Source organism: Rattus norvegicus, chromosome 4, assembly GCF_036323735.1.
Source record: "Rattus norvegicus strain BN/NHsdMcwi chromosome 4, GRCr8, whole genome shotgun sequence".
Classification (NCBI taxonomy): domain Eukaryota; kingdom Metazoa; phylum Chordata; class Mammalia; order Rodentia; family Muridae; genus Rattus; species Rattus norvegicus.
Genome location: NC_086022.1, coordinates 101,388,218 through 101,404,137, shown reverse-complemented (window position 1 = coordinate 101,404,137; position 15,920 = coordinate 101,388,218). Strand labels below are relative to the sequence as shown.

General features: G+C 37.5%; 1 gene segment (V, D, J or C); it reads left to right on the top strand.

Annotated features, from left to right (window-relative positions):
• The first annotated feature begins 5,459 nt into the window (after positions 1–5,459).
• Positions 5,460–6,116, top strand: Igkvl1 (immunoglobulin kappa variable like 1). The segment is given in 2 exon segments: positions 5,460–5,561; positions 5,761–6,116. Coding segments are annotated over 2 exon segments (435 nt in total).
• Positions 6,117–15,920: the final 9,804 nt, after the last annotated feature.

The window sequence follows — 15,920 nt, the reverse complement described above, 5'->3', positions numbered from 1 at the left end:
CTAAAGACTATACATGGACTGACCCTGGACTCTGACCTCATAGGTAGCAATGAATATCCTAGTAAGAGCACCAGTGGAAGGGGAAGCCCTGGGTCCTGCTAAGACTGAACCCCCAGTGAACTAGACTGTTGGGGGGAGGGTGGCAATGGGGGGAGGGTTGGGAGGGGAACACCCATAAGGAAGGGGAGGGGGGAGGGGATGTTTGCCCGGATACCGGGAAAGGGAATAACACTCGAAATGTATATAAGAAATACTCAAGTTAATAAAAAAAAATAAAAAAAAGAAACCTTACTAAGGCTCGAAACACACATTGCACCTCACACAATAATAGTAGGAGATTTCAACACCCCACTCTCATCAATTGACAGATCTTGGATACAGAAATTAAACAGAGACGTAGACAGACTAAGAGAAGTCATGAGCCAAATGGACTTAACAGATATTTATAGAACATTCTATCCTAAAGCAAAAGGATGTACCTTCTTCTCAGCTCCTCCTGGTACTTTCTCCAAAATTGACCGTATAATTGGTCAAAAAACGGGCCTCAACAGGTACAGAAAGATAGAAATAATCCCATGCCTGCTATCGGACCACCACGGCCTAAAACTGGTCTTCAATAACAATAAGGGAAGAATGCCCACATATACGTGGAAATTGAACAATGCTCTACTTAATGATAACCTGGTCAAGGAAGAATTAAAGAAAGATATTAAAGACTTTTTAGAATTTAATGAAAATGAAGGTCCAACATACCCAAACTTATGGGACACAATGAAAGCTGTGCTAAGAGGACTACTCATAGCGCTGAGTGCCTGCAGAAAGAAACAGGACAGTACTAAGAGGAAAATTCATACCTCTGAATGCATACATAAAGATACAGGAAACAGCATACATCAGAGGCTTGACAGCACATCTACAAGCTCTAGAAGAAAAAGAATCAAATCACCCAAGAAGAGTAGAAGGCAAGAAATAATCAAACTCAGGCCTGAAATCAACAAAGTAGAAACAAAAAGGACTATACAAAGGACAAAACCAGGAGCTGGTCCTTTGAAGAAAATAACAAGATAGATAAACCCTTACCCAGACTAAGCAAAGGGCATAGAGAGTGTGTCCAAATTAACAAATTCACAAATGAAAAGGTAGACATAACAACAGAATCTTGGGAAAATCAAAAAATCATCAGATCCTAATACAAAAGCCTTTATTAAACAAAAGGAAATATCTGGAGGAAATGGACAATTTTCTAGACAAATACCTGGGATCAACATTAAATCAGGAACAGATAAACCATCTAAACAACGCCTTAACTCCTAAAAAAAAAAATAGAAGCAGTTATTAAATGTCTCCCAAACATAAAAACTATCATCCTGAGTGTGGTAACCCAGAATCAAAAGGACATCCATGGCATGTATTCATTGATAAGTGGTTATTAATGCATTTTTAAAAGTACTGCATATTTTATTTTTTCTTTGAATATTGATGGTAAATTTATTGGTTTCTAAGGATTTTATTTTTCATGTTGACACTGCAGAATTCTATCAGATCTTCATCGAAGACGTTATACCAATACTGTCCAAACTGTTCCAAAAAAGAGAAACAGAGGGAGCACTACCAAATTCCTTCTATGAAGCCACAATTACTCTTATACCTAAACCACACACAGACCCAACAAAGAAAGAGAACCTCAGACCAATTTCCCTTATCAATATTGATGCAAAAATATTCAATATAATTCTTGCAAACTAACTCCAAGAATACATCAAAATCATCCATCATGACCAAGTACGCTTCATCCCAGGGATGCAAGGACAGTTCAATATACAGAAATCACTCAATCTAATCCACTCTATAAACTATTGAAAGATAAAAATTACATGATCATTTCATTAGATGCTGAGAAAGCATTTCACAAAATTCAACACCTTTTCATGATAAAAGTCCAAGAAATATCAGGAATTCAAGAACCATATCTAAGTATAGTAAAAACAATATGCAGCAAACCAATAGCTAACGTCCAACTAAATGGAGAGAAACTTGAAGCGATCCCACTAAAATCAGGGACAAAATAATGGAATACTACTCAGCTATCAAAATCAATGACTTCATGAAATTAATAGTCAAATGGAATGAACTAGAAAATATTATCCTGAGTGAGGTAACCCAATCCCAGAAAAATACACATGGTGTGCACTCACTGATAAGTGGATATTAGCCCAAAAGCTCAAATTACCCAAGATGCAATCCACAAACCAAAAGAACTCAAAAAGGATGACCAAAGTGCGATTCTTCACTCTTTCTTAAAATGAGCAACAAAAATATGGAGGCAAAGTTTAGAACAGAGATTGAATGAACAGCCATTCAGAGCCTGCCCCACATGTGGCTAATGTATATACAGCCACCAAGACTACATAAGATCGATGAAGCTAAGAAGTACATGCTGACAAGAACCAGAAATAGATCTCTCCTGAGCGACACAGCCAGAGCATTTCAAATACATAGGCGAATATTAGCAGCAAACCACTGAACTGAGGACGTGACCCCCATTGGAGGAATTAGAGAAAGGATTGAAAGAACTGAGGGACTTGCAACCCCATAAGAACAACAATTCCAAACAACCAGATCTTCCAGGGACTAAACCACTACCCAAAGACTATACATGGAGTGACCCATAGCTCCAACTGGATATGAAGCAGAGGATGGCCTTGCTGAGAACCAATGGGAGGAGAAGCCCTGGATCTACCAAGGTTGGACCCCCAGTATAAGGGATTGTCACGGCGGGGTGAATTAAGAAGGGGGTGTGGGGCTGGGGATTTAGCTCAGTGGTAGAGCGCTTACCTAGCAAGCGCAAGGGCCTGGGTTCAGTCCCCAGCTCCGAAAAAAAGAACCAAAAAAAAAAATCCTTTAAGAAGGGGGTGTGGGTGGGGAGGGGAACACCCTTATAGAAAAAGGGGAGGGGGAGGTATAGGGGATTATGGACAGGAAACCAGGAAAGGGAATAATATTTGAAATGTAAATAAAGAAATGTCCAATAAAAATATTAAAAAGTAAAGGAAATATCCAATAAAATAGGAAACTACTTGTAAGTGTATTGATTAGGAAGTCGATAATACACAGTCCTTCAGGCAACAAGGATTGGTATTATAAGCATTTTTTCATTTAGGACCTATATGTCCTGAAGAGGTGGCTTCTGAGGGAAATTTACACCTCATGCTATAAATTCATGCATTATTGCATTTGAGTATGTTCAACTAAAAGAAAGAGTATTTGTTTTCAAATGGAATCTCTTTATTTTTTCTGTAAAACTTCTTTCTCCTTTAAAAAAAAAGAAACTCGCAAAAGATATTGAGAGAAGAGTGTAAAGTTTATATAGAAATAGAAAAAATACACACTATAGAAAACATGTAGGGGGAGGTGGACCACCCTTATAGAAGAAAAGGATGGGGATGTGATAGGGGGGTTATGGACAGGAAGTCGGGAAAGGGGATTTCATTTGAAATTTAAATAAATAATATCCAATAAAAAATAAAATGTTTTAAAAAAGAAAAAATAATAGCTCCAGTCTTCAGTGTTCAGCAAATGAGTTGTTTATAAAGCATGCTATTATTTGGCACTGATCTCTGTGAATGTAGCTTTTCCTCTAGACTCCTGAACAGAGTACAGTCTTCATTTTGGCTATCTCACCAGAAGAGGGCAGCACTAATACATATCTCTCCAGTCAATGTCTTTAGACTTGGACCTGTATCACAATAACACTTGAAAATGAACAGTTCCGGAGTTGGGGATTTAGCTCAGTGGTAGAGCGTTTGCCTAGCAAGCGCAAGGCCCTGGGTTCGGTCCCCAGATCCGAAAAAAAGAAAAGAAAAAAAAAAAAAAAGAGAGAAAGGAAATGAACAGTTCCTAGGTGCTTGATTCACCTGACTCCAAAGAAGATCTCAAGGTGTCTGTTTACTCATTTAGAGTTCTTAGAACTTACCACACCCAGAGTTATCCTACTGCCTTTTGAAAAGGGGAACAAGCTTCTTTCAGGATTCTGGCTTCTAGCAACAGACTTCCCTGGTTCAGGAGGATCTATTTCCACTGACTTAACATGAAGGTTAAAATTGGATGTCCTAGCGGCTTAACAAATAAGAGCATTTGTTGTTCTTGAAGAAAACCTGGGTTCAATTGCCAATATTCACACAACGGCTTACAATCATTCATAACTCCAGTTCCATGGAATCTAAAGCCCTTGTTTGAATTCCTTGGGTACCAACAGCCACATGGTTCACTTATATACATACAGAAAAAAAATTATAAAATAAATGGAAAAATTATTTATTTCTCATTTTCACTAAGTGAAGATAAATATTATTATGCTTTTGGAAGCCTCTTGAAGAACAAACTCTATTTATGGAACTGACCTGATGGAGATTTCCTGTCTTCTATTCACAAGGTGGTTTATTGACTAATGGATGGATTTGCTTGTTTTAAATAATACCACAAATGATTTAGTGCTCTTGCTCTTAAATTATAAAAACATTCTAATGAAAGATTTTTTATTCTTAAGGGACAATAAAACTAGCAACTAACTACTAAATACCAACAATGAAACATGAGATCCTGAGTTATTGTGATGGAAAAGAAGCCATTTACTTAGAATTAAGTAGTCAGAAAAGCATACTCAACAATTCCTTTGAATTCAATATTTTCTAAGTCAGTGCTTATCAATGTGTGTATCTATTCACAGATTCTTTCTGTTATTTTTTCTAACCTTTGATACATTATAGAAGAATTCTTTAATGAAGAGAGGAATGGGGATGATGTTCTGAAAGAATTTCTAGAGACATCCCAACTCCTAAGAGGACTGCATTTAACTTCAAAGATCTTAGGAACATAATTAAAATTGGCTGTAAGATACAGTATATTTTTTTTATTAAACTTATACAAGAATTTTGTCTCTTTAATAATTACAGCATACTTTACTTGAAAATTGTGTTCAAATGTTCCCATATAATAATATGGTACAACCCAAAAAGTTAGAGCATAGTGTATACTGAGAATGGTAGTTATTCAGATGTATATGTCTTCATGAACCTCCAGCCTAGGGTTCACTCAAAACCAGTATGGAATAGAGTCCTGGACAAATGATAGCTACTACAAAATTAGGACCTCTTTTTCCATTCATACTGCTCAGTAGATCTTTCCTTACGTAGAAAATCAAATTCACTCAGACTTCACAAAAGTACATGACCAATACTGAGGGTCAGAAGTATGCACCGTAAAGAAGAGAAAAAGAAACAGTGAATTCCTTTCCCATAAGTGTAGTAAATGCAAACATGTAAACGCTAATTTGGTCTAACTGGATTTGCTTCAGTTCAAGGACCACATGGGTTTATAAGCCAAGAATGGTTTAGTCCATATCGTGTTATTTGCATACTTCACCTTAAGGAGTCACGAATGGCTCACAGTTGCTTTACAGAGATCTACTTATAAAAGAGCAGTAATGAGCCTGAGATCAAGATTTGAAAACACAATGGATTTTTTGGTTCAGATTTCCAGCTTGCTTCTGATCTATGTCACAGGTAACAGAGGGGGAAGTCTGTGAGTTCAGAATCCAAGATTCTTTTCCCTGGGTCAAGTTTGAGTCTAAGATAAACTTTTTGTTTTTGTTTTGTTTCTTCTGAATATTAGGTTTCTTCTGAATATTCTGAATATGACTTTTTTGTGTTTCTATTTCTACTAACCTCTCTCTCTCTTCAACACTTTTTTTCCTGGTCATAGTGTCAAAGGGAGAAATTGTGCTCACCCAGTCTCCAGTATCCATTACTGCATCTCAAGGAGAGAAGGTCACCATCACCTGCCGTGCCAGCTCAAGTATAAGTTCCAATTACTTGCACTGGTACCAGCAGAAGGCAGGATCCTACCCTAAACTCTTGATTTATCGGACATCCATCCTGGCTTCTGGATTCCCAGACAGCTTCAGTGGCAGTGGGTCTGATACCTCTTACACTCTGACAATCAGCTGCATGCAGGATGAAGTTGCTGCCTCTTACTATTGTCAGCAGGGGAGTAGTAGCCCACCACACAGTACCACAGACTGGGACAAAATGCTTTATCTACCAGCTGCTTCCTCCTAGAAGTAAAATGTGGCTACAGATTCAGTGACATGTGGCAAAAAATCTTGTTTAGAGTTTTTTTACTTTCCCCACTTTTAATACTAAACTTTTTTTTATGATTCTGTTACCTCTACCAATTATATTAGTTGTTTTCAGAGTGAAAGACTTTCTCAAGGAAATATGCCTGGTATGCCAGCTGACTACTTTGAATTACGGTGTAAAAACTCATAATATATATAGTTATCTCAATTACTTCCAAATCGATACCAAATAAACTATCTAAACAGTCCTATAATACTTAAGTAAATAAGGGAAATCACTGAATTTTTCCAACCAAGAAAATCCCAGGGCCAGATATTTTTGTGCAGAGTTCTACCAGACTTTCAAAGAACAACAAATGTCAATATTCTGCAAACTATTTCACATACAATAGCAACAGAAGGAATATGGCCAAATTCATTCTATGAGGCCACAGTCATGTTGATACCTGAAACATAAAGATTCAACAAAGAAAGAAAATTTCAGATCAGTATCCCTTATTGAACATGACACAAAATTGCTCAATGAAATTCTTGCAAACTGAATTCAAGAACCCATCAAAACATCTTTCACTATGATCAATATACAAAAATCTATCAAAGTAATCCACCATATAAACAAACTGAAGAAAAAAAATCACAGGATTATCTCATTCAATGGTGAAGAATCTTTTGACACAATATAACAACCCTGCGTGTTAAAAGTTTTGGAGAGAACAAAGATTCAAACCACATAGAGAAAGAACTTAAACAGGCTTCCTATAGCTATGAAGGACCCCCAGTGAAGGAATATGGACAGAAATCCACCCATAAAACTTTCTACCCAATCATACTCAGTTATGCTTCTAGACAGAAGCCAAGCATAACTGTCCTCTGAGAGACTCCACCACCTTCTGACTGAAACAGATGCAGAAGCACATAGCCAAATATTGCACAGAGATGGGAACTCTTATCAAAGATTTGGAGAAGGACCAAAGACCCTGAAAGTGATAGTCACTCCATAGGAAGACCAGCAAATTCAACTTACCTCAGCCATGAACTAGACCATACACTGGCTGCACCAAGGACTCTGGCACACATGAAGAAGATTAGCTCGGTCTGCATGTGGATTTCCCAACAACTGGAGCAGAAGCTGTTCATAAAGCTGTTGCCTATCTGAAATATGTTCTCCAACTATGCTACCTTGTTTCTTCTCTGTGGAAGAGGATGTACCTGACCTTCCAGAGACTTTATCTCAGGCTGAAAAGATACTCAGGGATCCCCATCCTCTCATAGAAGAAGGGGTTAGAGGAATGGAAGCAGGTATTCTGTGTGGTGGGGACCAGGAAAGTGGGAACAGTAATCAGAATGTAAAATGAATACATGAATGAATGAATAAATAAATAAAAAAATAAATAAATGAAAAAGTGTCTTCTGAGATTTATGCAACTTCCTTACTGTATTCCCCTGTAAAATCAAAATTAAAAAACAGATCACATACTGGCAACATAATATGTCACAGAATATATATTGCATTTCCAAAGGTCACGGAATACTGAACCAAAGCAAGACTGAAAACTGTCTGGGCAATCTCACAACTTTCCAACTCCATGTCAGATGCCCTCTTCAGATTTGAATCATCTTCATATCTCCAACTCCTTTCAGTTTTTCTGACTGCAACACACTTCTTTCTCTTGAGTTGGTTCCAATTCCTACACAGTTCTGCTATCCCCAAATTTTGGACTTTCTAAGGCAATCTAAGTTCTGTATTCAGTTTCACAGAAAGGCCTCTGTGAGCCGCATTACAGAGACACCCCTGTCAAACACCTGCCTTTAGCATATTTCTTTAGTCAAAATGGGAGATTGCACAATCTCTTTATTCCCTCCTTTACTCTAAAATACGAATCATGTGGCTGAAGGATTCAATTTCTTCTACTTGCTGGGGTTGGACCACAGTCCTCTTTTTATTTACACTTTCAGTAATTTTCTGTTTTAATGATTACCTCTAATATCCATGGATGGCCTCACTGGATTTGAACTCAGACATCTGCCTGTTTTTGTCTCTTGAATGTGAGATATTAAAGATGTGTGTAATTATGCCTGGATATAAGCTGTTCTTTAAGCCTAACTGTGTGGGGTCTTTCCCTGAAATCAACACTTCCTTCATTCCATTTAATTTTAACTTTGCTTCAATGTGTTTCTCTCCTTGAATACAGAACTTAGCTCCATTCCATTATCTAGTTCTTCTTTTCTTCTCAAGGCTTACATTTTGTATTTTTCTTTGCTCAGTTTATTGCTTTTTCATTATAGATATTAATGGAATGAATACTAATTATCACACATTGGAGTCTATACTAGGGTGGTTTGAGATTATGTATGCAAAAGTAACTAATCTAAAACCCTTCAACTTGTCCTCAAGAAAACCTTTCAGACAAGGTACTTAGATTTTTTCCACTTTAGTTGGAGATTATATACTATGTCAATATTTTATTAGTTGGAGATTTTATAAAATATTAGAATGAGCATTCAGTATTAATTTAAACTAAATATCTAAGGAAAGTTATTAAAAATTAGAAAGTAAGCTAAGAGGGAAAATCATTTATTTAAAAAAAAACTAGGGAATCACAAATTTTGTCAACTACTAGTATTGCTAGTCTAACTAGTAAATGAGGGAGGAGATCATTAGTTTGATGACAACACATGTCTTGGTGTCTCTAGATAATACAAACAAGTAAACAAATAAAACATTTGTTTTTGAAACTTTTAAAACAATCTAAACCATTTTATCTTAGTGTTAATCATGAACTATGATATGAAACATCTATTAATTATTATAATTACATTTGTTAACTTTTAATCTTTGCATTTAAAATTATACATTCTTGCCCCTCTGTGTTTAAATTAATTCGTGCTTTAGGACTAAATGTTTAAATAGTTAATGGAGTTACCTACTGCCTTATAATATGGCCTCATGAGTGGCATCTTCTAATCCATGTGAAGTTCTCACAATTGTCAAGCACTATTCAGTTAAAAATGGAAAGTATTGTTTTGAGTATTAAGGATTTAAAATTAGTTGAGGCTTCAGATACAGATTGACTATTTGAGTAGGTCTGAACAACCACATCGTTACTACTAATCATCTCTAAATGAAGACCCATGGAAAATAGGTTCTTATGCTGAGATTATCCTAAGGAACTAAAAGAGTGTATCTAATTCACGATGATGGACTCCTCTGTGAACTTGGATTTTTTTGTTGTTGCTACAGAACACATGGCTACCAGGAGTATAGATTCTCAGGCAAGGTTAACAAGAATCTAACAAAATTGTGTTTTCCTAGTGGGGAAATACTCTATATTTGGAGAGTTCCCTAACACTAAATAAAGATGAAATATGAAACTGTTCCTATTCATTCTTTCCAATTGATATAAAAAATACTTCCCTCATAAAGACTTTCTTAGTAATTGGATATAGGATATCTGTAATAACTCTAAAAGGCTATTATAAATTGATTTTTTTTATTAACTTGAGTATTTCTTATATACATTTCGAGTGTTATTCCCTTTCCCGGTTTCCGGGCAAACATCCCTCTCCCCCTCCCCTTCCTTATGGGTGTTCCCCTCCCAACCCTCCCCCCATTGCCGCCCTCCCCCCATAGACTAGTTCACTGGTGGTTCAGTCTTATCAGGACCCAGGGCTTCCCCTTCCACTGGTGCTCTTACTAGGATATTCATTGCTACCTATGGGGTCAGAGTCCAGGGTCAGTCCATGTATAGTCTTTAGGTAGTGGCTTAGTCCCTGGAAGCTCTGGTTGCTTGGCATTGTTGTACATATGGGGTCTCGAGCCCCTTCAAGCTCTTCCAGTTCTTTCTCTGATTCCTTCAATAGGGGACCTATTCTCAGTTCAGTGGTTTGCTGCTGCCATTCGCCTCTGTATTTGCTGAATTCTGGCTGTGTCTCTCAGGAGCGATCTACATCCGGCTCCTGTTGGTTTGCATTTCTTTGCTTCATCCATCTTGTCTAATTGGGTGGCTGTATATGTATGGGCCACATGTGTATCTCTTGCCTGTATCTATGAAATGAGAGAGGAGGATAAGCATAGAAGACGAGACCTGGGTTCCATTGCTGATCACGTGTGTTCTGTGCATATATGAACAGACATGTCTTACTCTACAGGGTAGGTCCTTTGTAGTTTACTTGTGTGAGGGAGGCTGTACCACAATGAAGATTATGACACAGATGGACTAGGATGCTCAAACTTACACTTACCTGTAAGCCTTTTAGTTTACTTGTTTGTTAATAAAAAATTAGTGATCTCCATTAAAATAAATTTACAAAAAGGAAGAAAAAGAAAAAGAAACAAGGACATTTTGTGAGGGTTTAAATCATTGTAGGAGGAACTTAGAATCTTCAAAGCAATAATAAACTCCCAAATCATCAGTCTCTAGTCTGCTGATCTTGAGTTTGAAATCTGTGCCTAATGCACTGCCACTGAACTTGTCTGGAACCCCAGAAAATATGTTGGAAATGTCATTGATGAAGAATTATGGAAACTGGACTGGCTTCTGCAGGTACAATTCTAAGTAGGTGTTTCCATTACTATGAACAAGGCTCTGACTAGACATGCAAGAAAAAAAAGACTGCATCTCCAAAATATCAGTTGGTGAGTGTGGAGTTTGTGTCATCACAACATCACATCTTGAAACCTAATTAATGAAAATGAAGTACAGGTTATAGACAAACTTAGTGGATGACCACTGTGATTTCTTTTTCTTTTCTTTTTTTTAACAATATTATTCTGTCTTGCTCAGGAAAATGGTAAATAGGTGGCCTCTCATCAACCATCAAGGATGAGGGTAAAGCTGAGTGAAAACCTAATCTTATCAATTAGCCCCTGTCTACCTTCCTCATTCAAAATAATCAGGCAAACAGACAGAAAAATGAGACATATTTCTTTAGTAAACTGTCTCCTTTAAGTATATAATTTTCTCCTTTAAGTATATGTTTTCTGTGAAATTAAGTTGATAGGATTTTTTTAAAATGTACCTTTATACAAAACTCATTCATGATCTTATTTAGATGTATATCCTCCCATGCATATTATTGTAATCAGAAACATCACTGGAAAATGACAAGTGCATTGAACAAAGCTTATCAATCAAAAGAGAAAATCAGATGCCTCAAACGCCTTAGCAACCAACACCTTGTCCGTTTGGATGACAAATAGATCTAGAATTGTCTTTTCAGTAAATTTTACATAGGGACATATGTTCTATTTTAGAGTATCTGTCCTATGCTCCCCTTTGATTCTGAATAAAATACTTGAAGCCTAATTACAACATAGAACACAGTAACATGTTCATCTATTAAGAGAAAAAAGTTATATATGCATTTTTCTCTAACAACTATGTAGCTGAACTCAGTGGTTGCTATTCAAACAATCCTTTCTACCTGCCTCAAACTTCTGGATTCCTGAATGAAAAATATGCACACACACACACACACACACACACACACACACACACACACACACTGTATTTTAATATGCCTTTAACAGCTCAATGTTGGGCCAGTTTGTATCCTCCACATGGCTGATGTACTTTCCGATATTCCCAACTCATCACTTACTATAACCTATATTCCATCTTGGCTGCCCTGGACCCAGATCAGCAGCCCTCTGTCCTTGGCCATCATCCCCAGTACTCTTACATGAACGTATGCTCTCTTTTCTGCACGTCTTTCCCTGGTGAATCATGTAATAAACATTCATGTTACTAAGAGCTTGCAAGTAAATTAATAAGTGTTACTTAGATCCCCATTAGATGAATTGAAATGATAACTACATTAATAAATATAGTAGATTTGGTTTTTCTGTACATATAACACTCAGTGTTCACCCAGATAGGTCAGGGGCAAAACTACTCTTCCTGAAGAATCATGAGAAACCATACCATGTATGTTCATTGTAGGCTGAGAGTAAGATATTCAATTTAGGTAAATGTAAGTCTCTTGGATTCCTTTCACCAAAACTTTCCAGTGATCCTCAATATCTCACCACATACAAGAGATGATGTCACCAGGCAGGGACACAAGAAAGAACAGCTGGAACTTCTTAGGCTTACTTTTCTTGCCTGAGAGGCTAATGTTACAACTTGGATCACTGTGGAAGGGGTATCCAAACTTTGTTGACAGTGATAATTATTAACATCTTCAGATACTAAGCTCTGTTGGTAAAGGTGAAATTGTCTCAGAGTCATTGCCACTGAACTTATGAAGAGCCAGGATATCATTGATCACGATCTATAAAACTGTTCCTGGTTCCTTCTGCTGTCAGAGTAAGGAAATGTTAATATCCTGACTTGCCTGACATGTGATAGTAATTTTTTCCTATGCCATCAGAAAGAATAGAGGAGGCTGGTTATCAGAATGACACATCCAGTATCTTATCTTGGAAAATTAAGCACTAATACACAGGCAATATATAATATTTCCATAGGATTTTCTCAAAAGACCAAGGAGCAATGGCCATCGTCATTGGATAAATCTCTAGATTTATCCCTTCTCACCAAAACCCAGAGCATCAACAGGACTAGTAATTGAGCAGAAACACACATGTCCATGCTATGTCTTTATTGTAACTGACATAGGATGTGACCGGTTTACTCAATATGTATACATGCAATAGGCTGTGCTCTGGGTTCATGAATATCAGCAGAGATTGAGAGGATCTGAGAATAACAGTCATCAATATGTATTGAACAACCATCATGAACTTCATAATGTATTAAGGGAATTTGTCTGTATTCTTACTAAGGTACAAACATCTTATACCTCTTATTAGAAGTACTGGAGAACTGAGCCAGGAGATTTAATCAATCAGAAAAGCTTTAAAAAGGTTTGTTCTCTAAATCGAATTTGTATTGATGTTTCAGTGACACTTGTAACCAATTACCAATTATACTTTAAAAAGAATGGGATGTAAAAATATCTCAGAGTTGTAAATAGTAGAATCCATGAAAATTAGTCAAGGTGTGGGTGTTGAGGCTTCAGAGAGGATTATTTTTTTTATTAACTTGAGTATTTCTTATTTATATTTCGAGTGCTATTCCCTTTCCCGGTTTCCGGGCAAACATCCCCCTCCTCCCTCCCCTTCCTTATGGGTGTTCCCCTACCCATCCTTCCCCCATTGCTGCCCTCCCCCAACAATTTAGTTCACTGGGGGTTCAGTCTTAGCAGGACCCAGGGCTTCCCCTTCCACTGGTGCTCTTACTAGGATATTCATTGCTTCCTATGAGGTCAGAGTCCAGGGTCAGTCCATGTATAGTCTTTAGGTAGTGGCTTAGTCCCTGGAAGCTCTGGTTGCTTGGCATTGTTGCTCATAAGGGGTCTCGAGCCCCTTCGAGCTCTTCCAGTTCTTTCTCTGATTCCTTCAACGGGGGTCCTATTCTCAGTTCAGTGGTTTGGTACTGCCATTCGCCTCTGTGTTTGCTGTATTCTGGCTTTGTCTCTCAGGAGAGATCTATATCCGGCTCCTGTCGGCCTGCACTTCTTTGCTTCATCCATCCTGTCTAATTAGATAGCTGTATATGTATGGGCCACATGTGGGGCAGGCTCTGAATGGGTGTTCCTTCTGTGTATGTTTTAATCTTTGCCTCTCTATTCCCTGCCAAGGGTATTCTTGTTCCCCTTTTAAAGAAGGAGTGAAGCATTCACATTTTGATCATCTGCCTTGAGTTTCATTTGTTCTAGGCATCTAGGGTAATTCAAGCATTTGGGCTAATAGCCACTTATCAGTGAGTGCATAACATGTGTGTTTTTCTGTGATTGGGTTACCTCACTCAGGATGATATTTTCCAGTTCACCATTTGCCTAGGAGTTTCATAAAGTCATTGTTTTTGATAGCTGAGTAATATTCCATTGTGTAGATGTACCACATTTTCTGTATCCATTCCTCTATTGAAGGACATCTGGGTTCTTTCCAGCTTCTGGCTATTATAAATAAGGCTGCTATGAACATAGTGGAGCCCGTGTCTTTTTTATATGTTGGGGCATCTTTTGGGTATATGCCCAAGAGTGATATAGCTGGATCCTCAGGTAGTGCAATGTCCAATTTTCTGAGGAACCTCCAGACTGATTTCCAGAATGGCTGTACCAGTCTGCAATCCCACCAACAATGGAGGAGTGTTCCTCTTTCTCCACATCCTCGCCAGCATTTGCTGTTACCTGAGTTTTTGATCTTAGCCATTCTCACTGGTGTGAGGTGAAATCTCAGGGTTGTTTTGATTTGCATTTCCCTTATGACTAAAGATGTTGAACATTTCTTTAGGTGTTTCTCAGCCATTCAGCATTCCTCAGCTGTGAATTCTTTGTTTAGCTCTGAACCCCATTTTTAAATAGGGTTATTTGTCTCCTTGCAGTCTAACTTCTTGAGTTCTTTGTATATTTTGGATATAAGGCCTCTATCTGTTGTAGGATTGGTAAAGATCTTTTCCCAATCTGTTGGTTGCCTTTTTGTCCTAACCACAGTGTCCTTTGCCATACAGAAGCTTTGCAGTTTTATGAGATCCCATTTGTCGATTCTTGATCTTAGAGCCTAAGCCATTGGTGTTTTGTTCAGGAAATTTTTTCCAGTGCCCATGTTTAGATGCTGCCCTAGTTTTTCTTCTATTAGTTTGAGTGTATTTGGTTTGATGTGGAGGTCCTTGATCCACTTGGACTTAAGCTTTGTACAGGGTGATAAGCATGGGTCGATCTGCATTCTTCTACATGTTGACCTCCAGTTGAACCAGCACCATTTGCTGAATTTAAGGGAGGATTTTCCCCTTCATTCTCTGAGCCTGTGTGGTTCTCACTTTTCCATGGCCAAATCACTCCATTCTTCTCCATGCTCTCAGGTAATTCATTCTTGTCTGCAAGAAGTCAGCATATTTGTGACTACATCCATGCCCCAACTGATTAATCAATCTCTATTCAATAAGAATTAAAGCTATGATACACCACAAACGGAGAAACCGGTAAAGTCAAGCTCATTCTTTATGTATCCTGCATTCTCATTATCTCTTTTCTTGATATATTCAATTTTTTTTCCACTTTTCACTCTCTGTTTTCTTCTGTTACTATTAGTTGCCTGTAGCACAATAGAATTGAAATCTCTTCACTTCTGAGAGACTTCACAGCAGGTGTGTGGTGCTTAGAGGGTTCTCCTAGTAGAATTTGAATGAAGATCTGCTGAGTCTCAGTCATCTTGAAGGAAAAAGACACAGAGAATATTTTGAACAATTTGGAGAGTAGCAATGCCTACATAGAACAGTCAAAGCCTATGAGAACATTAGTCTGCTTAAAAATACATGAATATACTATAGTTTGAGCAAAGTATACAACATACATTTATAAAAATGTAATAATGGACCACCATTATTTTGTATAATTTAAAATTATCTTGGTATCCTTCCAGGGCCTTGCATCCCTTAGCTTCAACATAGAACCTGTTTCCCCTAACCCAGGAAGAAACAAGCAATTTTCACATGAGAACTGCTTTTCCAGGAATATCACAGCTCAAAAATGGAAGAAATTCCTTAATGATGAATATAGCAATCACTCAGAATAAAATATACCACCTTTAAAGAGAATCTGCCAATCTAACATAGATGTCTTGTTAAAATGTAGACAATCACTAGTGCTCATAAATTATAGACTACTATTTCACATCTCTAACAGTTTGTATCAGAAGCAAATGAGGGGATTTTTGGTGAATTTTATCAATGAGACTTTCATCTCATAATGGAGATTCTATACTTACTGATAACATTTC